General features: G+C 50.4%; 1 protein-coding gene across 1 annotated transcript; it reads right to left on the minus strand.

The window, feature by feature from the left end:
• Positions 1–6,882: 6,882 nt before the first annotated feature.
• On the minus strand, positions 6,883–21,801 carry DISP2 (dispatched RND transporter family member 2). The gene is made up of 8 exons (XM_066342185.1): positions 21,674–21,801; positions 15,835–16,164; positions 15,524–15,553; positions 15,253–15,376; positions 14,855–14,970; positions 14,539–14,666; positions 14,110–14,207; positions 6,883–12,740 (listed from the first exon to the last, which is right to left on the minus strand). Exons 1-8 carry the CDS (start codon positions 21,784–21,786, stop codon positions 9,480–9,482), a joined length of 4,200 nt encoding a protein of 1,399 aa, XP_066198282.1. The 5' UTR covers positions 21,787–21,801; the 3' UTR covers positions 6,883–9,479.
• Positions 21,802–26,621: the final 4,820 nt, after the last annotated feature.

Here is a 26,621-nt window from a genome sequence, read left to right on the forward strand (position 1 = left end):
CTGCTGAAGCCACTGGTCTCAGTCCATCTATTCACAGATGCATAAGTAAATTTCTTATAAAACTCATCAGGCCTTGTGTGTCCCTCCTTTGGTGCCCTAACACTCTTAAGGAACAGGGTGGCGGCGTTCTCAAGCACTTAATGCACTTACTCATTTCACTCAACAAGTATTGAACACCTGTTAAGTGCCAGACCACTATTCTAAGTGGGCTGGTGTGGGGATGAGGTGGGGCAGCAAATATCAAGACTGTCCTTGGTTCTGCCCTCTTGGAGTTTACAATCGAGGAAACAGTAAACAAATAGTCACATGAACGTGTCAATTATAGCTGGACAAATGCCAAGTAAATATATATTAATCAACTGTAGTAAAACTATGAAGGAAAAGTACGATGTGCTATGAGAGAGAAAAGCAAGGAAACCCAAGTTTAAATTGGGGAGTCAGCGAAGGCATCCCAGTAGCCTAAGGACAAGTGGGAGTTAGGTGTGAAATGAACAATGGGGGAGGGGCAATGCAAAGTTTTTAGGCTGGAATGGGCCTTTCTCCTTGATGGGAGGAGAGTGGTACAGATGAAATTGGAGGAATGGCCACCTTTGTGGCCAAAGGTAAAGAGATTAGATTTTACTTTTTTATTTTTTATTTTTTTTTATTTTTATTTTTTGTGACAGAGAGAGACAGAGAGAGGGACAGACTGACCGGAAAGGAGAGAGATGTGGCCTTGGCCAGTTGGCTCAGTGGTAGAGCGTCGGCCTGGAGTGCAGGAGTCCAGGGTTCGATTCCTGGCCAGGGCACACAGGAGAAGCGCCCATCTGCTTCTCCACCCCTCCCCCTCTCCTTCCTCTCTGTCTCTCTCTTCCCCTCCCGCAGCCGAGGCTCCATTGGAGCAAAGTTGGCCTGGGCACTGAGGATGGCTCTGTGGCCTCTGCCTCAGGCTCTAGAGTGGCTCTCTGGTCGCAACAGAGCGACGCCCCAGATGGGCAGAGCATCGCCCCCTGGTGGGCATGCCGGGTGGATCCCGGTCGGGCGCATGCGGGAGTCTATCTGACTGCCTCCCCGTTTCTGGCTTTGGAAAAATACAAAAAAAAAAAAAAAAAAAAAAGGAAAGGAGAGAGATGAGAAGCATCATTTCTTCTTTGCAGCACCTTAGTTTTTCATTGACTACTTTCTCATATGTGCCTTGAGAGGGGGGCTACAGCAGAGCAAGTGACCCCTTGCTCACACCAGTGATCCTGCGCTCGAGCTGGTGAGCCTGCACTCAAGCCAGGGACTTCGGGGCTTTGAACCTGGGTCCTCCACGTCCCAGTCCGATGCTCTATTCCACTACACCACTGCCCGGTCAGGCTAGATTTTTATCTCAAAATTAATGGAAAGTTATTGAAGTATTAAAGCAGAAGGGTATTCTTCAAGTTATATTAAAATTTTTTTATCTATTGATTTGAAAGAGAGAGAGAAACTTCGATTTGTTGTTCCAGTTATTTATACATTCATTGATCGATTTTTGTATGTACCCTGATCTGGGGTCGAATCTGCAACCTTGGCCTATCTGGACAACACTCTAATCACTGAGTAACCTGGCCAGCACCTTCAAGTTATACTATTTTAAAAAGCTCATTTTGGCTACCCCAGAGAGTGGATTGAAGGGGGCAAAAATGGAACTAGGAAGACAATTGGAAGGCTACGTAATCATTCAAATGGGAGAAGATAGTGACTTGGCCATGCTGGTATTTGTGGAAATAAAAAAGACAATCAGATACATTTAAGACAACTTTTGGAAGTCAAATCTCAGAACTCAGTGCTAGATTGGAAGTAGGGTAGGGGTAGAGAAAAAGGGAGGAGGAGAGCTTAAGGATGACTCCTTGGTTTGAATACTTATGTGGAGAGAGTCACTATTTTGTGTTGGGGGGAGATTGAGAGTTTAGTTTTTTCATAGTAAACTTGAAATGCTCTGAGTCATGCAAGTGTTTAAACTGTCAAGTAGGTGGTTAGCAATATAGGCTTTGAGCCCAGAAGAGAGTCTAGGTTGGAGATATACTTTTTGGAATTATAGGTATATGGATGAATTTAAGTCCATAGTATTGGCTGAGATCATCAAGGGAAGAAGTATACAGAGAACCATAGGGCCAAAGATAGGAACAGCAGTGTGTAGAAGTTGCAATAAGAAGGTGCCAGCCAAGAAAGATAATAAAGAGGTTAAAGAGGTGCCAGAGAAGAAAACAAAAAAAGGGTGGTATCCTAGAAGCTAAGAGGGAAGAAGTGGTAAATTGCTGAAAGAGGGTGTAGTAAACTATTGAAAATAACAAAAAGGGCAAGGGACAGGAGAAATAAAAAAGAATTATTTAATTTAGCAACAAAGAAGTCACTAGGAAGTATAGAAAGAGAAAATCTGATGAAGCGGTTTGAGTGAAGCCATGTTGGAACATGTTGAAGAGTACATGAAAAATGAGGAAGCAGAGACTTTGTTTGTGAATGGAGTAGAGCAGTGGTCCCCAAACCCCCCGGTACTGGTCCACGGGCCATTTGGTACAAATAACTTACATTATTTCCATTTTATTTATTTTTATTTTAGATTTTATTTATTAGTTGATTTTTAGAGAGAAGAGAGAGGAGAAAGGGTTGGGAAGAAGCAGGAAGCATTAACTCGTAGTAGTTGCTTCCCATATGTGCCTTGACTAGGTAAGCCCAGGGTTTCAAACCAGCAACCTCAACATCTCAGGTCGACGCTTATCCATCCACTGCGCTATCACAGGTCAGGCAAGGCTGACTCTCTTTACTTTTTTTTGTTTGTTTGTTTGTTTTCTTTGTATTTATTCATTTTAGAGAGGGGGAGAGAGAGAGAGAGAGAGAGAGAGGGAGAGAGAGAGAGAGAGAGAAAGGGGGGAGGAGCAGGAAGCATCAACTCCCATATGTGCCTTGACCAGGCAAGCCCAGGGTTTTGAACCAGCAATCTCAGCGTTTCCAGGTTGACGCTTTATCCACTGCGCCACCGCAGGTCAGGCTCCATTTTATTAATATTTAAGTCTGAACGATGTTTTATTTTTTAAAAATGACCAGATTCCCTGTTACATCCGTCCAAGACTCACTCTCTTGACACTTGTCTCGGTCATGTGATACATTTATCCGTCCCACCTTAAAGGCCGGTTGTGAAAATATTTTCTGACATTAAACCGGTCCGTGGCCCACAAAAGGTTGGGGACCACTGGAGTAGAGCAATTGAGTAGTTAACTGGAAGTAGGTTGGGGGAGCATGTCTTGAAAGTGCAGATACCAGTTGATATGTGTGCTGATAGGAATGGGCCAACTGAGAGGAAGAAAAGGATGCTTCAGGGTAGAGATGGGATGATCAAAGGAGCAAAGTCATAGAGAAAGAGAGAAGGAAGGTGAGATCTAGAGCAACATCTTCAAATTCTATTGTTCATGAACCCCCACAAAATAATAAAACAAAAAAAACAATGTGCCCTCTCACTCATTTTTAACTGATGCCTAACTTTTTTCATAATTTTAAATATTTGTAAAGAACATATACTTTCTACCTATTAAATATTATGCATGATCTTTATTTATTTCTAAAATTCTTTTTTCTTTGGCTATTTCACTTTGGATAATTTCTGTTGCTATGTCTTCAAGTTCACTAATCTTTTTCTGCAGTGTCTAAACTGTTTTTAATTCCATCCAGTGATTTTTTTTTCTTCTCGGATATTTTAGTTTTCATCTCTACAAGTTCAATTTAGGTATTTAAGAAATATTTTCCAAGTTTCTACTTAGCTATGTGAACACACGGAATACAGTTACAATAACTGTTTTGATGTCTTTGTCAGGTAATTCTCATATAAGTATTAGTTCTGGGTTGGTGTCAATCCCTCCTCAAGATGGGTTATATTTTTTTCCACTTCTTTGCATGACTAATTTTTTTTTATTAGACCCCAGGTGTTGTGAGTTTTACGTTTTTTGGGATGCTGGTTATTTTTTTATTCCTGTACATATTCTGAAGGTTTGTTTTGGGATGCAGTTACATTACTTAAAAACAGTTTGATCCCTTCAGGTCTTGCTTTTAAGATTTGTTAGGTGGAAACAATCAGTGTTTAAACTAGGGCTAACTAGTCCCCAATCCTGAGCCAAAAACCTTTTGAAAACTCTAGCCAATGCTCCATAAATTAAGAGGTTTTCCAGTCTGGCTAATGAGAATAAGAAATGTTCCAGTCCTGTGTGACTAGTGATTACTGTTCTCTCTAATCATTTTGGCTTTTCTTTCCTTGGTCTCGTTTCTTTGAAAGGTGCACAGAATTCTCTGTGCACCTTTCTCCTATCCAGTATTCTGTCCTGAGCACTCTTAGCTACCTTGGTTGCTCCAAACCCTGAACTATCTTCTCAGCTCAGGAAGTCTGCATGGCCCTGCCTAGGTTCTCTTTCCCTGCGATATATCCTGGAAACTCTCTCAAGCAATAACTTGGGCAATTATAGGGCCCACCTCATTTGTTTCTTGTCTATCTGGGATCACTGTCCTTTGTTGTTTGATATCCAGTGTCATAAAAACTGTTGTTTCATATAATCTTATTTGTTTGGTTGTTGTTTCAGGAAGAAGGGTAAATCTGTTCCTTGCTAGAAAGGGAAGTTGTATCTTTAATGTTTTTTGTTCAAACCATAGTGCTTCAGATTTAAATGATTCCGTTTTTGGAAAATGTACACCAGATATCCTATTTGCAAAGTCAGTCCTCTGTGTCAAACCCATCAGCCAAATCAGGTTGATTTTCTATTAGAAAAAAATCTGATTTTTAAAATTTTTATTTAATATTTTTTGTTTTTAATTTTGTTTCTCAATTCAAATAATCAAAATTAAATGGAGAAGGAATAGAACTGAGCTACAGGTTTGTCCCCTTCAAAACCTATCATAGAGGTATTCTAGGCTTTGCTCTTTCAAGGTCTTCCTCAAGCACAGCATCCTCAAGTCATCTTTTTATTTTTTTTTATACTGCAGAGCAAGTTGCCAGAGTAGAATTCAAAATGAAGGAGGGGGTCAATTGGGAAAGTGATGATAGAGAAGAACTGACTGACCTAAGGCTCCTTCTTAGGCTCGTTAATATAAAGAGACAAAACATATGAAGGAGGAGGCTCTGGAAACTGATTCCCTTAAAATTGTCTGTGTCCACCTACCTTTTAGAAAGTCTCTATATCCCTGTTGGAATGCAAGCCCTAGTTTGAAGACCTCTGGTGCAGTGTGTGAAGCCGTTGATGGAACCATTACTGCCTCCTTTGTTGTAATAGAAGGGATGGGGAGAGAAGCAGGCAGGAGCAGGGGTAGGTAAGTGGGGGACTTGATGCCTTGAAGGTGAGCAAATTTCTAGTTTTCTTTATGAAGAATGAGTTGTCTACTGACAATGGGGTTGCAGAAGGTGAAGGTCATCAGGTATTTGAGGAAAGGTAGAGAAAGTATGAAATGGTCATTACAAAGAATGGAAACTAGTAACTAGAATGAAAATTAGCTAGGCAGGGCTGAGGGACCAGTTAAGGTTGGTGGTCACGAATTCAGATCTACATCAATCTGCCCAGCTGTGTGATTTTCTTTAGCAATACTAAAGTTCTTGTTCGATATTTGTGAATTTGGTAAAATTCTGATCTTTTTCTTATGTTGAGGAGTACTGTGAATAATCACACAGAGGCCTGATAATAAGTATAAGTTTATCAAGGTCTTTTCAGGGCTCTTCAGTACAGGGTGGCTTTGGTTACATAGCACATAATGGCTTTCTTTTCTTACTCATCTTCCCAGTGAATTGCATCACAATTTCTTCTCTTAAGTATAAACACCTCCAGATCTTGAGTTACAGCTGCCCCTGTGAACAAGGGTGAGGGTAGAAAGGGTAAGGAATGTCTGTTTTTCCTATCCCCAAGCAAGTAGGATCCTGATGTGTGGCATGTGGTGCCAGAGAGCTCGTCATTGCCCATGTGTATTTTCAAAGGCTAAAGAAAAGATCAGAAACTCTCTGGACAATGGGTGAAAGTTGCAAATCAATATATCCTCTTTCCTGATACCCACCACTTGCCTCCCTGTCCTCCTGTACACTGGAAGAAGAATGAAATGAGTTGGAGGGGGCTGAGGAAGTTTGACTTATAAATCTCTTGGGAGATGTCTCTTTCAGAATCAGACTCAAGCTGGGATATTGATTAAATATCATGATATGGGATATGCCATGTGCCAATTAAATCTAAGATTCTGCCAGTCACATCAATCTCTGTCTACCATTATCATCAAAGTACCACAGTAACAAACTATACCAAGTTACATTTAAAAACACAGCATACATACTCTGAGTGTGAGTTCAAGGATCTGTGGCACAAATAGGAGAAATACTCTCAAGTCCCTGTTAACATAGTTCTATTTTAAAGTGTCTTAGTGTTAAGAAACCATTTCTTGAATTTTCCAGAGCAAATGTGACTGCTTTGACTGGTTTTCCCCTGCCACACAGCATGTTTCTAAGCCTCTCCCAACATGTGCCCACGGCCACAGACTCATTGTAACCACCCATAACAATAATAAGGTAAATAGATCTGCTAAAGTCAAAGGTAATATAAAATGATTTAAATCCTGCTTTCCAAAACTGGGGCTAGAGAGGCAGGCTAGAGGGGTGTCTGCTGTTGGCCTGGGCCGTTCTTGATGCGAGGTGAGGTTTTTGACTGCCACTGGGTTTTTCCAGTCCTCTGGGCCTGGAAGCGTAAAGAACAAATCCAGTTGGCAACTAAGTTGCTCTGGCTCATCTGCCTTCCTGTAGGGTTGTGTGGCCATGACCTGTAAGAATGAGATCCAGAAATCCCTGATAGAGTCCTCAGGTGTGCCCAAAACCCAATTACCCCCCACCCCAACCCGACCCCATGCTCTAACAGGTCAATGGTTGTATTCAGGCAAAGTTTCTGGAGCTCCAGTCCCAGACACTAATGTTCTCCTCTGTAAGAGACAGAAACAGGTGTGGAGGAGCAGCTTCCTTCAGTCCAGGTCCCCACTGCCCTCCCACAACACGGGGCAAAGGAGCCTAGTGAGTTGCTGAGAAGCAACTAAGATGCTGGACTCTCTTCTGATTCAAGGCCAGACTTCTGTTCATGCTCAGGAGAAAGGGCTCACCTGTCCTCCCTCTAGAGGGCTAATTGTCCCAGGTGAGACCAGGGCTATCTCAGCCTGGCTGTGTGATAACCGAAGGACACAGTCCATGGTGTAGTGAAGTCAAGACCCTGATGAGTGGCCCTAGGCCAGAGAGGCTGAATTCTACTTGGACAAGGGGAGAGGTCCAAGCAGATCTCCATGGAGACAGGTCCAAGTTACATCCTAGTTGCTACCCTCCTTTCCTAGTGTCAGGAGTCAAATGGGTTTGATTCACTTTTTTTGCAAGGTATTTCCACGGTCTTCTGTGTCTTTCACAATTCCCATGTCTCATTTGGGGTTCTGTCGTTTCTGTCCCACTTTTCGTGGGCTACTTAGGGTGGGAAGCAAGTCACAACAATATAGGGGGAAAAAAAACACCAAACCAAAATACTCCTTGATTTATCTCCAGCTGTGCCACAGACTTTCCCTAGAAAACTCCCCTCCTCTCTGTGATGCTCATCTATAAAATGGCCTGAATCAGTGGTTTTCCATGCCACATTCGGTGGAGCCTTCAGGAGCTTGAGGAGTTCCCCAGGGCCTGCTGAGAGGCGTAGAAGAAAGGGAGGCTGAGCTGGCTTTGTACTCCCCCACCCAGCTCCCACCAGAGTACTGCTTTTTATTTGTTTTATATACTGTGTTTCCATACAACAATTCTTTGAAGAAAGGGTCCTGAGGATACAAAGTTTGAAAACTGCTGGAATGAATGATCATTAAGGTTCCTTTCAGTCTGAGAAACAGACTTCTGAAGCCCAGCTCAAGTTACTCCTCTTCTAGAAAGCCTTCCTGCTTACCCAGTCCTGGGTACTTGAGCTCCAGCAATACTGATGGTGAAGGGCACATGCCCCTCAGAGACCGACTGATGCCTGCATAGATGTTTGAGTTATTTTCCCAGTTAGAGGGCAAGCTCCTGGAGAAAAGATGCCGATTTCCTTCCACACCTCTGCCACGTGTAGTACCATGTGCATAGTAGGTATTCCGTAAACTTGATACTTTGAGTGTTGTGAGCTTTTACATGGGCAAAACCTTCCAGAGAGACTCATTGCTCTGTGGAGGAGGAGTCAGACTTTGGTCTGCTGATGGCCACCAGAGAGACCTGTCCTTAGGAAGCTGAGGACCCTACCTGGTGAACAGCTCCAACCCACATAATCCCAAAAAAGGCAGCTGTGAGTGCTTGCCTTAACTGAATTCTGCTCCATCTCTGCTGCCCTCAGTGTCTCCCCTGGCAGGGGCTCTCCATAGACTGTGGCCATGGAAGAGGCTTGCCTCTGACTCTGAACCTGGGGATCAGATTAGCCAGGATACCCCACGGTCAGTGGGCATGTTGGCTGGATTTGGAAGGATGCACAGGGATGATGGGGAGGAACTCCAGGCTTGCTCAGAGTATAGCTCTCTGGAGATGAAGGCCCAAAGCAGAGAGAGAAGGGAGCTTACTCAGAAACATCTGAGAAGGCAGGTCACAGGAGGGTGCTCAAAGTAAAAGATCAGGACAGCCACAGACAAATGTCCTTGGGACAGGTGGCCAGGAGGAAAGTGGGAGCTGCCATGGTAGAATGGGTGTGGAAAACTGCTCTGCTGTTTATTAGCTACATGACTTTGGGTAAATCGCTTAACTTGACTCAGTTTCAATGTTTTTACCTATAAGTTGGGGGCAAAAGAACCTGGCCAACTGCAGGCTACCCCACAGCAAAGTGAGATTCCAAGGAGACAATGGATATGAAAGTGTTCTGTAAACCAAAAGGAGGCAGGGATGGAAAGGATTCTGATTGTTAACAGGGGAGACCACTCTTCTCTGCCACAGCAGCTTCCTATGAAGGACCAGCCTGCAATATAATAGGGAAGCTCTGAGGCGGACCAGCCTTCCTGCTCCTGCCATCTCTGCCTGGCCTTGATGGTTTTCTGGTCAGACTGGGTGTGTGAGTGGGGCAGGGCAGTTCAGGACTGAGGCCCCAGCCCAATTCTGACACAGGGAAGCTCCCCAAAGAGAAGGAAGTGTCTTGATAAGGACCCTGAAAGGTGTGAGACCCAGAAGGCCGCTGAGGTTCCCTAGGACTCTTGCTTGGTGAGATATCCCAGGGTGGGTCCTGCTTGGCACTGTGGCGGCACAGGAGTCCTTAGCAGTTCACAAGTAGAGCTTGGCATTTCTCTCCAGAAACCTCCCCACTGAATCCTCCAGATGTGGGGTGTAAGCAGCAGCCTAGACCGAAGTTGGAACACCTGGCAGGGTTTAAAACCCATAGCAGGAGGGTGAGACCTCCATGCTGACATGGGGAAATGCCATCAGGCTCCACCCTGATGCTGCCCCTGCCTTGTCATCCCTGACAGGCTCTGCAACCTGGTCCAGCCTCTCTGGGCTTCCCTCAGCTACTGTAGCCTGAAGTGTGGGTGCTGGGCCTGCGCAGCCAAACATCCGGCAGATCTGGCTGGCTGTTGGGCAGCACCACGGGGCTGCCATCCCCTGCGCCCCCACGGCCTTTCCAGGAGGAGCTGCTCTGGTGGGAGGCAGGTAGTGATGGATCGTACACAGTCTCCTTCAGTGCCAGCCACAGGGTGTCCCGCTTCCCGTTAAGCTGGCCCCGTCCAGGTACTGACTGCTCAGTTTCATCCAGGTCTTCTGGGGAGGCACCCATGGAATCTGGCACGCGGGCACTGGGCTCCGAGGTGCTTAGGCAGGTCTCATCAGAGACGCTGAGCCCCTCCAAGGTGCTGGCTGAGGAGCAGAGGCAATCAGGCAGTTCTGCAGCCTTGGGCTTGGGGGTGTGGGCTGGGGATTCTGGTGAGGCCTGCACAGGCTCGGCCTTCTGCCCTTGGGAGTCCTGCCTGGCTTGGGATTTGGGGCTAGGGCCAGCCTGCTTATAAGGGGAGGAGGTCTGCAGGGCTGGGCACTGGCTGAAGACTGCCTGGTGGTCCAGGAACAGCTCCCTTGGGGAGGCAGCAGCCAGTGGGGGCCGGGGGCAGCAGGGGCCATCGTGCAGTTGTAGATCCTCAGAGAGCACTGAGGGCCTGTGGGACAGCTTGCTGGTGGCTGTGCTGGTGTCAAAGCTGGGGCTCCGGCGCCTTGCCAGGGGCTGTAGCTCATAGTGCTCTGAGCTGGACCCGGGTGGCCCTCCTACTGGCCCTGGTCGTGGGCGGCCTGCCTTCTCCCCACCTGGCTTCCCAGTTCCGGCATCCCACGGCAGGTGGGCACAGGGCCAGAGGATTTGCCCACAGTTCTTCTCTGGTCCGAAAAAACAGCAGAGAGACTGGAAGAAGAAGCTGGCAAAACCACAGCTGACACACTTGACCATCATGAGGACAATGCCCAGCTTCCGATAGAGCAGCACAGTGGCAGGCAGCATGAGCACACCAGCCGCAAACAGGGCTGCAGCCCCCACAGCTGTGGCACAGCTGGTCTGGCGCAGTGAGAAGGCCACACGGCTCAGGCGGTCCGGGTGAGGACACAGGTGATAGGAGATACAGTAGTTGACAGTGAAATCTACCGAGAGGCCAACAGAGGCGGAGAGAAAGAGAGCCTCGGCAGTGTTGAGCTGCCACTCAAGTAGAACCAGGAGCCCCACGGTGAGTAGCACTGTGCCTGCCACAGCTGCCACAGAGAACAGGCTAAGTGGAACGTTCCAGGTGCCCAGCAGCAGCGTGGCAAAGGCCAGCGCCAGAGCCAGGCCCAGCACCAGAGCAGGCTCGGTGCTCAGGCTGTGCTGCAGGCTGTAGAGTTCCAGATGACTAGTGAACCAACCCTGGCGAAGGCCAGGAGGTGCTGTGCCCAGCTCCGCCGTCAGCCAGAGGCTGACCTCAGTGTAGAAGTGGTGGGCCTGGCTATAGTCTGGACTATACTGGAAGTTGGTCTGGAACTGGAGGACCAGGGCAGTCAGGCTGCCCTGGGTGTTGAAGCGGGGTCCCAGGTCCCAGGTGCTATTTGGGCCTTGCTCCAGAGTCATCATCTTGAGGCAGTGCAGGAAAAACTGGGGTGCCCAGGGGAAGGCTGAGTGGCCACAGCAGAGGCTAGGCCCCAGACGAGCACAACTGGGGCTCTCCATCCAGTGCTGGAGGGCCTCCATGAAGCACAATGTGGGCCAGCCCTCTGGCTGAGCACCAAAGAAACTCTGATTCCGAGCTCCGTGGCAGAGTGCCAGCAGCCAGCGCTGAGCCTCAGGACTGCTGGCGGAGAAGGCAGGGTCACTTACCAGAGAGCTGTTGCTGCGAGGGTCCAGGGGGTCCCCAGTGTCCACGGGCAGGATGCCCCAAACCAAGATTACCGGCAAGTGGCTACCCTCACCCTCAGGCAGCCGCTCAAACAGGAACTGCTGGCGGTACTCCGCGTCAAAGCGCTCGAAGGGGTGGCTGGGCCGGAAGACCTGGCCGCGTGGCGGCGGCAGGGTGGGCAGCCGCAGGCGCGGGCTCACACCGGCGATGTAAGCGCCCCCTGCAGCCAGCGCGGCAAACCAGCAGATCCAGATGTAGCGGAATTTGATGACGCCGCAGGGCAGGAGGCGCTGGAAGAGCAGGCGTGAAGTGCCGGCCGCCGCCCTGCGAAGACCGCGGAGCCGCCGGTGCAGCGCCAGCGCCAGCCGCCGGGGCGCGCTGCCGGCCCACAGGCCCTGCGCCCGGGCCGCACAGCCGCGCGCCAGGTAGCGCTCGTGGAGCACCGCCGAGGAGGGCAGCCAGGCCAGCGTGAGAGCCAGGTGCGCCAACACAGCCGTGCCCATGTAGAGGGCGAAGCAGCGCACGGCCGGGAGGCGGCTCAGGTAGCTGGCGTAGAAGGCGGCGCTGGTCGTGAGGCCGGAGACCAGCAGCAGGTAGCCGAAGTGGTGCATGGTGCGGCCCACGCGCTGCGCCAGCCCCGCGGAGGGCAGCTGGCTCTTGCTGAGGCGCCAGAGGTCGAAGAAGATGAGGGTGTGGTTGGTGCAGACGCTGCTGAGCAGGACAAGGGCCGCCAGATTGACGAAGGGGAAGTAGGCCATGCGGAAGGCTACTCGGTAAAGAAAGAAGGCCACCAGCAGGGAGCCCAGCAACCCTAGCAACACCATGAGCGTGAGGAAGAGGGAGCGCAGGTAGAGGGCGATGCTGAGGAAGATGGCAGCCAGGGCCAGCAAGGGGTACACCGTATCCTGGGCCAGGTAGTGCCTCAGCAGCTCCTGCTTGAGGCCCAGGTCCATGCCAGTGATGGATGTGTAATTGTCAGAGAGCCGCCAGGGGGTGGCTAGGCGGTCCAGGTAGATGCCCATCATGGAGGCACCCTTTGGAGTGGGCAGGAAGAGCAGGCTGTACTTGAGGGAGGGCACCTGGTAGTCAGCAGTCTGGGGACTCAGAAAGTCCCTGTCCAGCAGGAAGTGCAGAAGTTGGTAGATGGCACTGCTCTGAGAGCACTTGGTGGGAACCTGGGCACAGCGTGGGGGCTTGTCCTGTCCTGGTCCTAGACAAGATGGCACCAGGACACCACGGTGGTAGTAGAGGGCACAGGCCCGAAGCAGGGCCAGTGTGTGGGCTGCGTCTGCTTGAGTAGTGTCCAGGCAGGAGGAGCGGTTGGAGAGCACGGCCACATAGTTGCCCAGAGACCAGCTGGGGCAGCATTGGTTGGTTGCTGTACGCTGGCACAGAGCCCCAAAGCGGGCGTGGGAGCGGATCTGTAGGGCACAGACAGCAGGAGAGAGCTCAAGGGCAGTGCAGGGCTCAGGTTTCCCCAGCCCTGTCCAAGGCCCTCTCACCTCCTTTCAGGCTTCAGGGCAAAGGCAGAGGGGTATTCCAACAACCCAGCAGAAATGGCTTGTCTCAGAGCTGCCTTTGGCTCCTGAGCCAGGCATCGGAGTCTCCGTCAAAGAGGAGCCTCAGGGATGCTGCCTAGGCCCCAGTCTGAAAGGTCCTGTTCTAAGGGCCCCTGCAGGTCACACAACCCAACGCTACACTTCCTGAGCCAGGATTAGGAGGGGAAGTGAAAGCCACTGATGGAACAGGGCCGAAGGTCCAGGGAACTGGAAGCAAATGGTAAGAAAAACAGAGGTCAAAACATTCCAGGATTAGGGTCACTGCCAAACCCTAACCCCCTCCCTCATCTACTAGACTCCTTAATCTCTTTGAGGCACAGGGCTGCTTCTTTCTTAGACCTCATGCCTCCTTTTCTGTCCCACCTGCTGTTGACATCACAACAGCTGGTGAGGTTACAGAGAGCACCTATCTGGGAACCAGACTCTGTTCTGCTACCAACTGGATCTATGGCCTTGGATCTGAGATTATGGTGACAATAGTAGCATTTATTGAGAGATTACTAGTGCTAGTCATTATATTATAGTTTAATTTTTTTAATCTTAATTGTCACAACATTCTTATGAGGAAAGTATCATTCTTATCCCCATTCATGTGTAAAAAAATGAGGCACCGAGGGGTTAAGGACCATGCTTGAAGTCACACAGCTTGAGAGAGGGTACTTGGTACTTGAATTCAGCAGTCTGAATTCAACTAGGGAGTATTCATGCTGGCCTTGAAAGCAGGCATCTGATTCCAGAGCACATGTTCTTAACGTGTCTTTTGGTACTTTGGGTACCCTTGTGTGAAGTGAGTGGCTTAGGCTACTTTGTGGTGTTCACCCTGTTTTCAGCAGCAAAACTTTCTGCAGATGTTATGGTGTGTGGTTGTCTATTTAGCAAGATTGCATTCGGACTGCTTGGATTGATGAGGGCTGGGAACATGGGGCCAGGGACTCCTCAATAGTTCTTGAGGCTCCTTTACAGGACATTTAGGAAATCCCCAGGCTCTGCATGGCCTGTCTTCCAACATTTGTATTTGGGCTCTTCTGAGAACAACCGACTCTTCTTTCCCCACTCCAACCTGGAGCCTCTCAGCAGCATTGCAATAATTTTCTGAGCAGGGAATGCTCTTTCCCAGTCCACACTGGCAGTCCTGACTCAGCAGTATTTCCTTGGAATCAGGTTCTTGGTGTCCTGGTTCCCCTCCAGCCCACCCACACAGCCCCTGTTACCCCCCCCCCCATCAGCTCACCTGATCCTGCTCCATGCGACACATGGAATGGATGGCATGTAGGTTCCACAGGCTGCCCGCTGAGGTGGACATGAACACCAGCTGTGCATAGCTCTTCTCTGCAACACACCCCCCAGAGCTCAGGGAAGATTCTTACCCAGGGCCACCTGAGGTTCAGATTCTCAGGAACCTAAAACCTGTCCCTGGCTGCCTCATCCTGGGCCTGCATCCCAGCTCCTGTGCCCCACCCATACCCAGCTTGACCCTACTTGGCTAGAGCATCTGAGACCTGCCTTACCTTTGCAGATGTAACCCATCTTTCTTGGCTAGAATGTGGCCAGCTGGCCTCCTTCCCTTTCTGTGTGCCCAAGTTTATTCTCCTGGGCCCTTCTGTTCTACTAGGGGTGGGTACCAGCATTAAAGCTAGGAACTGGCCCAGCTGAAGCTTACCAGGGGGGCCACAGAAGAAGCTCTCTTGCCCTCTCTCCTCCAGTGGCTTCACCATCCTCTGGGGCCAGACCATGCCCTTCTGGGCACTACTCCAGGATGCAGGGCTCAAAGTGGTATGGGTGTTTGAGCTAAGGTATAGAGAAAACCAGTGTCAAGAACCATCAAGGGGTGGGGTGCCCAGAGGAGGACAGACACTATTCCCCAGAAAGCCCCTCTGACCTGCCTTTATGGAGGTCACCTAATGGCTTCTCCCTAGGGACCACATTTTCTTTTTCACCCCCCCCCCAAGTCATGTGCAAAGATGGGAACCCATTACCTGTTCAGCTCAAGGTCTGGGGAAAGGGAAAGCAGCTTCCTGGGGCCCGTGAGGGTTTGCAGTGCTCTCCAGACTACTAGCTTACGTCCAATGTCTGTGTCCCGAGGCTCAAAGCCCTGTGGGGAGAAGGGCTGAGAAGATCAGGCAAGCAGGAGACGGGGTTTTTCATCTGGTCCTTCTCAGCTCTGCCTGTTGGGTCCCTGGAGCAGGGAAGGCCAGCTTGCCTGCCTGAATTGTTGAACGGGGTTATCATCTCTATACTGTCTTCCCAACTCTCTCTCGAGGCTGAGAGCCCACCACTGCCACCCCACCCCCAGGTGGGCCACTCCAACTTGTTGCCCCAGATTGAGCTCAGGTGGCCAGGCCTGGGTACTCCCTCCCTCCCCTTGGCCCCTTACCAGCAAGGGCTTGGAGAAGTCAGGCAGGTGGCCCCCCAAGAGTCCAGCCAGGGTACAGAGAACAATAACAGCTAGACACAGCAGCAGCACTGCCACTGGCCACTCAGCAATCAGCTGGGAATAGCTGGGAAAGAGGAAGAGAGCCTGCATGAATTGGTGTTGGGTGGGGTAGCAGGGGCTGAATGCGCTTAGGCGTCAGTGAGAAGGGCTGGTGGGGCTATACTGGGCACAGCCTGGTCACCCTAGGGGTCAAATGAAGGCCTAGGCCTACCTCTTCGGCATCCGGAAGGCCTGTTCCTGCCTGTGAAATAGAAGAAAAGACACTTGCTTGCCATAATCCTCTTATAGTGTGGCAGGTGAGGGTTGGGGGATAGAGGAAGATAGTATTAACTCTTTTAGACTTTCCCACACCACAGCTACAACCCTTACTTCCTCCTTTATCCAGGCTGCCTCCTTCATCAGAGTCAGGGGAAGTCCTGGGCTGCCTCCTAATGATGGAGTCCAGAGCCCAGGGTTTGGGCCCCCCTTTTAGGACTACCCTACTTCCCATTGGCAGCTGGCAGGCTGCTGGGCCCCCCTTACCTGATGCTGACCACATGGTGCTGCACAGATGGTGGCTTCCAGGCCCGATCATGCTGTGAGGGTGCTGGAGAAGGGCTGAGGCTGGAACCATGGGAGCACAGAGCAGCCCGGTCCCCGAGCCCTGGCAGGGAACTGCCCCCCCGGCATTCCTGTGGTGCCCGGGCATAAGTGAAGTTGGCAGGGGCCAAGGGGCTGGAGGGGTCCCCCGGCTGGAGGGTGGAAGTTGCTGGCGGATGTCCTGAAGAACTGGAAGGGTCCTCAAGGGGGCAGCTGTGGAGGGAGGAGCTTCTTTCTGGGCTTGCCTCAGGGGCCACAGCCTTGCTCTGGGACCTGGGGAGAGAAGATGCAGGGAAGACTGGGTGGGGCACACTGGTGAGATTGAGGTTTTTCTACTATTAGTCCTGGAGGAGAGTCAAGGAGGGGGGGACCTGTGAATCTACATCCTCAACCTATCTCTTGGGGCCCATTGTCTCATTTACTTATCTATCATGCACTAAAAAACAAAACAAAAAACAACATTATTGGCAGCCTGCTGCACACCAGACACTGTGCTAGGCAATGAATGTGCTTTTACATGGATGATCTAATTTACTCCTTACAAAAACCTACAGGGGCCCTGGCCGTTGGCTCAGTGGTAGAGCGTTGGCCTGGCGTGCAGGAGTCCCGGGTTCGATTCCCAGCCAGGGCACACAGGAGAAGCGCCCAAATGCTTCTCCACCCCTCCCCCTCTCCTTCCTCTCTGTCTCTCTCTTCCCTTCCCGCAGCCGAGGCTCCATTGGAGCAAAGATGGCCCGGGTGCTGAGGATGGCTCTGTGGCCTCTGCCTCAGGCGCTAGAATGGCTCTGGATGCAAGAGAGCAACGCCCCAGAGGGGCAGAGCATCGCCCCCTGGTGGGCATGCCGGGTGGATCCCGGTCGGGCGCATGCGGGAGTCTGTCTGACTGCCTCCCTGTTTCCAGCTTCGGAAAAAAAAAAAAACCCTACAGGGAAGTACTTTTCTTGTTTATAGATTTGAAAACTAAGGTTCAGTGAGATGTGAAAAGCTGGGCCTTGAACCCAATTCTGACTTTCAGTTTTGTGCTCTTTCTGCTACAGTCATTGGTTCATTCTCTTGTTGGATATTTATTGAGCACCTGCTGCACTCTCGTTTCCACAGATAATTACTTATCTCCCAGATAATTGCATGGCTCACACTTTCTCTTTATTCTGTTCTCAATTCAACTATTATCTTCTAAGAGAAGTGTCCATGACTACCCTCTCTAAATAATCACCCACTAGTTCTTCGTCCCCTACCTGTTTTATATTTCTTCAGAGCATTTGCCACAGCTGAACATTATATTTTATAGTTGTCACGTTCTTTGCCTATCTCTCATATAGAATGAGTTCTGGGAGAGCAGGAGACTACTTCATCTCTCCATCCTCACACCTTCAGCAGCGCTTTGCACACAGAAGGTGCCCAGGGAATGTTTGCTGAGTGAATACTGAGTACCAGATGGGTTGCTAATAGTGATGTTAGGATAAAGAAGGCTCAGTTCTTGTTCTCTAGGCACTTATAGTAGGTGGGGTATATAGATAGGCTAATATGTTGAGTGTTGTGACAGAAGAGGTCACAGAGGGCTGAAGGATCCCAGAGGAGGGCCCAGCCTTTTCAGGGCTGGGGGGTAGTCAGGAAAAGTTTGCCAGAAATAGCTGCTGCCCTTCCACCAACTGTCCCACTTTGAACTGTGGGACAGAGAGTTTGCTTTGCAAGGGTAGGCACAGTTGGGAGCTGGAGTTGGGGCTTCCAAGGAACTTGCCAGGGAGGAGTCAGAAATAGATTCCTCTTCCAGAATTACCAATGAGGGCAGCACTCTGTGTAGGGACTCAGCCCCACTCCTTGGGTGTGGAGGTAGATGGCGTCCCTCCCCTGTGACAGAATTGCCACACCTAGCACAGGAGAAGGTGGCCACAGAACAGAGTGGGGGCTCCCCAGGAGCTCTGGGCTGGGCGGTCTTGGCAGAGCCCTGTCTCTTTCCTTCCATCTCTATGGATCACCTGGACTGTCAGAGCTTGCATAGCTGTCACGGGAGAGCCAGGTGTACGCCAAACAAGCCCTGGCTTCCAGTCCTGCCTGCTGCACTGCTGAAGGGGCTGTGGGCCAGAGTCCTGATGCAAGTGGACATGGCCCACAGAGCCTGGGTTCTGCCAAGAGACCACACAGAGGAACTAGAAAGAACAGGCAAGCTCGTCCTCTTCCTCCCAGAAGTCTGGCTGGCTGGCACAGCTGGCTGGCACAGCAGTCTGTGGAGACTGATGCTTATGCTGAGAATAAAATAGAGGAGCAGTGGAGTTGTTCTCCTGGCTCCGTCATCCTTTAGCTCTGGGACCTTGGGAAAGACACAGAATTCTTGGGGCATTGGCATCCAAGTCTGTTGCGAGAAGGTGTGGTAAGAAAGAATGATCCCTCCCAGGTTTGTATTAACTGACATAACCTATGTGAGGTGCCTGGCGTGGAACCTGACATGTAGAGCACATATTTGCTCTCCTGCCCCTTCTCACACTCAGTGCTACAGGGAGTATGTTATATTTATTTTTACAATTTGACCTCTTTAGGCACCTCAGACAATATATCTCTACTTAAGAACTTCTCATGCTTTGAGAATCTCACTACATATATAATATAAATATTTTCCGTTTTGCCATCCAAAAGCTGCATCAGAATTTTATCTCATGATTTAAATCACTGATACTTATTTTTTTTTACTAACTCAACATTTAGAAAAATAGGAATTTGACCAATGTTCTAAATAAAGAACTCAGATGACTCCATAAAGTTAATGACATAGCAACCAGTGTCCTGGCAGTTAAAAGACCTTATGGGTCCAGCTCCATGGGCCAAAAGAAAGCTGGATAAATGACCTGGGTTTATGTATATAAGTGTGGACATCTACTTCTTTAAAATTATTATTCTGCAGGTACTTTTAAAGCACCTACCACTTTCTGGGCACTGTGCTTGGTCTGGGTTAGATCCTGAAGATGACCTGTTAGCCTTGGTCTCTCTCTTTAGAGCAGGGCCTGCCTTCCAGGGGTCAGGAGGATGGGTTAACTCGGGAGCCTGTTCCAACTTTTGTGGCCTTAAAGCACTCATGGAGCACTGGACTTGTCCTAGGAGCCAAGCTCCAACTTGGAGTGTCAGTTTCTTTTTCATTAAGGAAAGCCAGCACTCCAGGGCGTGCTGCAGGAGAACATGAGCACTCTCCCCTAACCAGTCCACCAAACCTCATAATCCTAACCCCTTGCTGAGGTGGCTTCTGTTCAAGGGGGATTCTAGCCTCTACCACTGGTTTGTTTCTATTGGGGTCTTCCTGGTCCCATCTCCCCACCCTTTTTTTTTGTATTTTTCTGAAGTGAGAAGCGAGGAGGCAGAGAGACTCCCCCATGCGCCCAACCGGGATCCACTCGGCATGCCCACTAGGGAGCCATGCTCTGCTTGTCTGTGGCATTGCTCTGTTGCAACCGGAGCCATTCTAGCGCCTGAGGTGGGGGGCATGGATCCATCCTTAGCACCCGGGCCAATTTGTGGAGCCTGGGCTGCAGGAGGGGAAGAGAGAGACAGAGAGGAAGGAGAGGGGGAAGGGTGGAGAAACAGATGGGTGCTTCTCCTGTGTGCCCTGGCCGGGAATTGAACCCTGGACTTCTACAAGTGGGGCCAACACTCTACCACTGAGCCAGCTGGCCAGGGCCCCATCTCCTTCCTTTTAACCCCTTCTTTCCCTCTCCAGGAACCTGACATCAGCTGTTCCCAAATCTCACCCTTTTTGACTGTTCCTATCATTGTCAGCGTGGTAGAATTTGAAACCCTCCACATTCTGACTGCTGTAGGACTAGGTCTTTGTCTCAACTCTTTCAAGGAGAACAGCCAAAATCTTCTCAGAATAAAAGCTTTCTCCTGCCAGCCCCTTCTGCCCTCTGTTCTCAGGAGACCTAGTAATAATATGAATTAAGCACTCCAAGCCTTGCCTCCCAAGGGGGCTTTCATTCTCACCCTCTCAGTTCCATGGGTCTGATTCGGATGAGCAACTTCCTGGGCTCTCTGCCTGGGCCTGCTGGCCTGTGAGCCAAGTGACTGAGGTGGGCAGGCAGGGGGATGGAAAGTAGAGATGCAGGCCTCCTTCAGAGGCCAAAGTCATAGCAGTCAGGGTGACAGCCTAGCTGACAGCCCCAGACATAGAGTCCCCACTTGGGAGCCTCATTAGAGGCAGTGTACACATGCATTGGAGTGTCAGCCTTCCCTCATATGGACATCCATGTGATCCTGCAGCGTGGCCAGGACAGATGGGGAAGCAGCTCACACTAGGAAAATAAAAATGTAATTTTAAAAAACACAAAGAGTAAACTATTTCAAATTTCTCCGTATTCAATGCGTATTCATTCATGTACATGCCATGATATTCACTGTATATCTATCCCCAGAGTTCTACTTAGCTTAGCAGGAGCATATTTGTTGTTCCTGAAATGAACTGAGTTCCTTTGCTGATTAGTATCCAGGGTCTGTGGGGAAGTGCAGACAGGGGCCAGAGGTTGTAGGGAGTTGTTGGAGGACAGCAAGTGGTCCCTGTACCTGAGAATGGCCCTCCGGTGCAGGGGAAGTGGACAGACCATACAAGGTTGATCCTTGGAAAAATATCCAAGGCACAAAATGAGTCTCCAGCCCCTTCAAAGGAGGCTTCTGGCCCCAGGCCCCTGCTCTGCCCTGTCCACCCCTGGCTCTTTGGGGTGTCTATAGTTCCAGACAGACCTTGATCTAGGGAACACATCTGTCCTGTGTCTCACCTCTTTGAATAAATCTCTATGCCTTTCAGATGGAGAGGTGGCTAAATCTGTCCAGGCTGATGTGTTAATAATAAAGGGAAGAAAACATCTCTCTTCACTTGTGGGGCCTCCTCTTGCTCTAGGGTACAGAATGTACATTTTAACTGGAGCAATCTGGAAGCCATGTGTCCACCTCTGCTTTTTGCCTCCAAAGAATGTCTCTTATTTCAGTCCAGGCAGGATAGAAAGGCAGTGTTATATCAGGGGAGGGCTTCTGGAGGCTGCAGACCAAGCAGGGCACAGAAATTGCACCATATTGATACCTGGCTGGGCTACTCCCACACACATATGGTGGAAGAAGAGAGGAGAGGCACCAAGATCTGGGCCCTCAGCTGCAAAATGTTCCTCTGATCCCACCATCCTGGGGCTCCTTCAGGGACAGTTCTGACCAGGCCTGAGCTTCTGAATCTTCCCACCACCTTAGTGCCTCCAGTGAGTGCAGGTAGCTTCCACATGTGAAGACTCTGGCCCACATGTGCGCACCGGGCCATGCAGGGCAGAGTAGAGACTGACATTGATGGACAAAGACAGGCTCTGGCCTGGCCCCTGAGTGTCTACTCTCCCTAGGACACACACCTTGGAGAGCCTCTTATCTACGATACACGCGCACCCTCCAGCTGGAACCCAGACTGAGGTCGCTGCAGGCTTGGGGCTTACTGAGAAGACGCGGGGGCAGGGCCTTGAGGGGTGGGCTCCGAAGCCGGAGCAGGGAACCCCGAGCCTGAGAGGTAAGGTAGGAACAGTGGGTGGGACATGTACCCTAGGCGGTAAGGGCGATGGGGGACTGAGAATAGGGTGTATCATGGAGAGAGAAAATTGACTTGAAAGAATGAGGGCGTGGCTAGGGGGCTGGGAGCTTGGAGGCGCTGGAAGGGGCTCTAAGAGGGGCTGAGGAATGAATGGGACGATATATGGCGGCTATTGGGGATACCTCGGGCTGGGGTACTGGGAAGGTCTGTGAGCTGGGTCTGTGGAGTGGTCCACCCTACCTGTCCGGGGAGCTGCCATCAGGGGCCACGGACTCCCCCTCGGTCCGCTGCTCCCCTTCCGCAACCGGGCCGCGAGCCGGACCGCTACTGCTGCTGCAGCTATCTCCGTCCATGCCCGTGGGCGGTGCCGCTGTCCCGGCACTGGTGCTGAAGTGGTCGCGGCGGCGGGCTCCTGCGCATGCGTAGGTTCTGGGCGGGGCGATTGTTGGGCGGGGCCGGCGAGGAGCCCAGCCAGTGGGCGCGGCACCGGGAGGCGGGGACAGAGGTTTCCCGGGGCGCCGCTGACCAGAGCTGGAGGCTCGCGGTCTTGAAGACCCCCAGGCTGGTGGTGTGGCCCCTCTAAGGAGGCCGAATCTGAGAGCCTTTGTTAGGAGTCGGCCTTCTGTTAGGAGTCCGCACATCGCTCCTTCCTGAGGTGCTTCGGTCTTCCCGTAAGGAACCAGGAAGCGCGACCCCAAGCACCGTGTAGAGAGCCTCACAACTTGAAATGCAGACTTTTCCAGTCGGAAAGAGGGAGCAGCTCCACGTCCGCACTTCGCGGCACAGGACGCTGACGGCTAGAGAGGTCGGGTGACATTGGTCCCACATTTCTCTTGGCTCCATTCAGCAAACCCTTTCTTCCGCAGTGGGGCAAGGCATCTGCTCAAGTTGGGTCTTTTCACGTCATCTAGACCTGGACCTGAGTATACGCCCATCAGACGTGGATCCCCAATTCTGTTATTCAAGTGTGGAGTAAATATATAGTGTGTGTGTGGGGGGGAGGGGAGACAGTCAGAGAATCTCCGGCTCCTTTTCTTGTAATCACTTCACTTTGGCCTGGGAAGTACCCAGTAGCCACACAGTCCAGGGCACTTGCTGCCTCCTCCAAAAGGGAATGACTGAAGGAGGGGAGGTGTAATGGTTTGTTGACAGACTTGTCTAGAGGGCTGTGATAGCAGTAGAACAGATAGGGGCAGTGTAAGAAGCCTGGGAGTTGGTGGGTGGACAGATGCAGGGTTTGCAGGAACAGAAAGGGATTCACAGCGAGCAGGCTGGATGTGTATTCAAGGAGGTGCCTTGGCTGCAGAATGGGGCTGGGAAGAGTCATAACCCAGAAGCTTTTGGAATATAGATGTCCCTAAAGTGTGTGCAAATGCCATTCTATGCAAGGCATAGGTCAGTAGGGGATGTGGGTGGGAGAATCTAGACGTGTAGTGGTGGTGGGCCTACCCTGAGGCCCTAGAAGAGATAAAAGGCCAGCCTATAAATTGGTGCTGACTGGATAGGGTGTGGTCAGGCCCATGTGATAGTTGATATAAGCTGTAGAGAAGAAGGCAGTGTGGAGAGAGAGAACCTCTCATTTCCTAATGGGCTTTAGAGAAAGCTTCATGTTGATGATGGAGCTTCAGCTGGCTTGGAAGCAAGACATTACTGACCTGGGAGTGTGGTAGGTGGGTGGCGGTAGTGATGGTGGGGAACTGTGCAAAGTTAAGGAGGCTAGAAAGTTGAATGTACATTCACAGAATGGTGAGAAATACATCTGGACAGTAGGGATCCATTAAAGGCTTCTGATCTATAGAGTGAGGCATGCAAGATGAAACTGAATGGCCCACCAGGTCTGGGTGTATACGATGGGATAGAGGTGATGAGGCCACAGTTGGGCCATTTGATGGAGGAAGCAGAGTAAAAAGGAAAGGAGGGGGTAGCCTTACACAACCATATGCTACAGGGACAACTGAACCAAACTTCTGAGACTGCCTGGTTGGGTACCCCACTCTCACAACTAGGGAACCACTGGGCCCCTAAGTGCCAGGTTGGATGCGAAGGAGGACAGGCTCTTTTAAGAGTAAATCATAACACATGGTCTTTAGAAGACTATTTATTAGAAAGAGAAGATTCTGGTTGAAGCTCCATGTCAAGTCATCAGGGCAACCCACTCAGCACCCCCACCCCCCATTCTTGTATTCTGTTTCTTCAGCTTGCTCAGTAATATGGCCCACAGGGCCTTGGGTTGTGATTCTCTCCCAGGGAAGTGCCCAGGGCGGCCATGTCCACTACCATGGCAGTGCTCCAGTGGAAAGCCAAATGAACAATATTAGAGTCAGAGGTCAGTGCCAATCTCACCCCAAACTGACTCCTCCTCTTCTTTCTCCCTTCCCCCTACTCCATACTGTTGAGGAATCAAGATTCCTGGGCACTAGCAGGGGATCATTGTGAAGGGTTGGGAGGCAGGGAGAGCAATGACAGTTCCTAGCTCTGGGCCTTTTGCTTTGATGAAGCCAGAGCACTGTCCAGACAAAAAAGGAAGAAGCTAGATTCATTGATCACCATTCCTTGAGCTGAGATATGACTTCCACTCCCTGGACCTTAGTTTATTTTATTGTAACAAAGAAGCAGAATTATCTCTTCTCCCTTTCATCACCCAGGAAGCCTTGTAGAGAGACTAGAGCAGGGGTCCCAAACTATGGCCCGCGGGCGCATGCGGCCCCCTAAGGGCATTTATCCACCCCCCCCCCCCCCGCCCTTCCGGAAGGGGCACCTCTTTCATTGCTAGTCAGTGAGAGGAGCATAGTTCCCATTGAAATACTGGTCAGTTTCTTGATTTAAATTTACTTGTTCTTTATTTTAAATATTGTGTTTGTTCCCGTTTTGTTTTTTTACTTTAAAATAAGATATATGCAGGGATTTGTTCATAGTTTTTTTTATAGTCCGGCCCTCCAACGGTCTGAAGGACAGTGAACTGGCTCCCTGTGTAAAAAGTTTGGGGACCCCTCGACTAGAGGTTTTGCCATGCTAGCAACTGCAAGTTGACTACTTAGAAGTGAGGGTGGGGCTGGGGAGGCTACAGAGGAGCTCACTGTGGGCCAGAGGCAAGGATGGAACAGAAGGCAAGGTCAGGGGATTTGTGGAGTGGAGGAAGAGGGAGAGGAGGAGGAGGAGGAGGAGGAAGAAGGCAGATGAAAGGTAGGAGGAGACCAAAGGTAAGAGGTGGCAAGGTAAGGGTGTATGTATTCACTATGTAAGTAGTGCATGCATATGGTATAGGTACAAGGGTGTGTGTAATTTACATACAAATAGCTGTGTCTGTGTATATATGCATGGGTGGATACATATACATGTATGTATATACAGAAACATGCATATGGGTTGCATGCTTGTATATACAGGACAGTGGGAGTGTGTGTGAGCTCGTGCCTATTCCTGAACAGGTGCCAGACTCAAGAAACCAGGAAGAATAGAAAGTAAAATCAAGGCTTTTACTGCTACAACCAGAAAGAGGGTGGTTTAACCTTCTGTCTTGGCTGGAACCACTCCTGAGGCCCCAAGACAGAGGAGTTTCTTTGCCTCCTGCCACAGGCCCAGGGAAGAGGAGAGAGATACCACATTGCCTGGGGTCCTGAGGGAGCAAGGAGAGCTATGCCCCTACTCTAGGGGTAGTATAACTTCCCAGTCTGCTTCTGCCTCTGGTAAAGGCTTAAGCCTGGGGAAGGGGGCTCATAGGGGAGGGTAGGCAGGCTGCAGGACTAGGGGCTTTTCTGTGACCATGTTAGAGCAGCTCCTGCCCCTTCCAGGCTCAGTGATGCCTAGAAATAGCCCCTCCCTGCCCTGCCAGCCTGTCCTATGACTCTTTTTATGGTGGAACCAGTTCCAGTCCTAGGAGCTCAGTCTACTGCTGGTAACCAATGGAGGGATTAAGTGAGCAGGGAGGGGAACTGGTAGTCTATCTTCTCTGGCCTAGGCAAGTCATTGCAGCCCTGTAGTGTGGTTGGGGTTTGGGAGCAAGCCAGCCATCCAGGAAGGCGGTGGGGGTAGCCAGGAAGGCAGGAAAGCATGAACAGGTGGGGAAGCAGCAGGATAGAGGATGAGCTGCTGGGGCAGGGAGGGGATGTGAGGAAAGAGAGAGACAGATGGGAAAACAGGAGAGCAGCTGAAGAGAGGCTGCAGCCAGCAGGGGGTGGGTGAGTACTGTGGGGCCCGTGGCTGAGCCTGCTCCCTACTCTTCATTTGAGAAGGTCTAGGAAGGTGACTAGAGGCCCAGAGGATATGGCCGCAGGGAGGAAAACTTTCCTATCTTCCGATCTGTGGGAGAGAAAGGGAAAAAAGAAGCAGCTTTGTTCATTTTGTTCTGCAGTGAGAAGCCTGGTGCTGATTTTGTGCCCACCCCCCACCTCCAACAAGGCTCCTCAGACTTGGCCACTTGCCTACCCCTTATTTCTTCCTTCATTCACTCAATAACAGATATATGTATATTGAAGGTCAGTTCAAAGTTCAGGGGTGCATTCTCATTTGCTCAAGAGCTGACTGAGTCCTCCTGGGTGGGGTGAGGCCAATTAGGAAGTGTGGGTTCTTGTCCCCACCCTATCATCTGTCCAAACCTCAGCTGAACTTCATAACACTATGGGAGGCACTCTGCCGTGGCAAACCCTGAGCAAGTCCACCCAGCCTCCTCATCTGCTCCTCCTCAAATCCCACTTTTCTCAGCCCAATCTCTGCTCAGACCCTCAGCTGTTTGTTGGCTACTGCTTATGATCTCTTCTCTTCCCTTCTCTTAGCCTTGCTCATATCTCCTGCCACTTGAACATCTCTCTTGCTCAACTCTGTGTTGCCTTCCTGCAGGATATCTGTTCAGATTGGGCCATCCTTCCTGCCCCACCTGCTCAGCTATAAACCACTGGGGTCATTCTTCAGTAACCAACCTGAGTGGTCCTGGATGTTCTGAAGTGCTCCATTGGTGGGAACTGCCTAGTCAATGAGCATATTTCTTGATGGCTAGGCTCATCTTTTATTTTTATTTTTATAGAGACAGAGAGTGAGTCAGAGAGAGGGATAGACAGGGACAGACAGACAGGAATGGAGAGATATGAGAAGCATCAATCATTAGTTTTTCATTGCGCATTGCAACACCTTAGTTGTTCATTGATTGCTTTCTCATATGTGCCTTGACCGCGGGCCTTCAGCAGACCGAGTA

Source organism: Saccopteryx leptura, chromosome 6 (assembly GCF_036850995.1).
Source record: "Saccopteryx leptura isolate mSacLep1 chromosome 6, mSacLep1_pri_phased_curated, whole genome shotgun sequence".
In the NCBI taxonomy this organism is placed as follows: Eukaryota; Metazoa; Chordata; class Mammalia; order Chiroptera; family Emballonuridae; genus Saccopteryx; species Saccopteryx leptura.

What these genes read in the sequence shown, in the direction of transcription:
- DISP2 (XM_066342185.1), bottom strand. Translation starts at nt 21,786, where the DNA reads ATGGACGGAGATAGCTGCAGCAGCAGTAGCGGTCCGGCTCGCGGCCCG. An exon ending in GCCTTCCGGATGCCGAAGAG is followed by an intron (nt 15,377 to 15,523) that starts GTAGGCCTAGGC and finishes CCTCTTTCCCAG; the next exon opens with CTATTCCCAGCTGATTGCTG. An exon ending in GTCGCATGGAGCAGGATCAG is followed by an intron (nt 12,741 to 14,109) that starts GTGAGCTGATGG and finishes TGTGCCCTACAG; the next exon opens with ATCCGCTCCCACGCCCGCTT.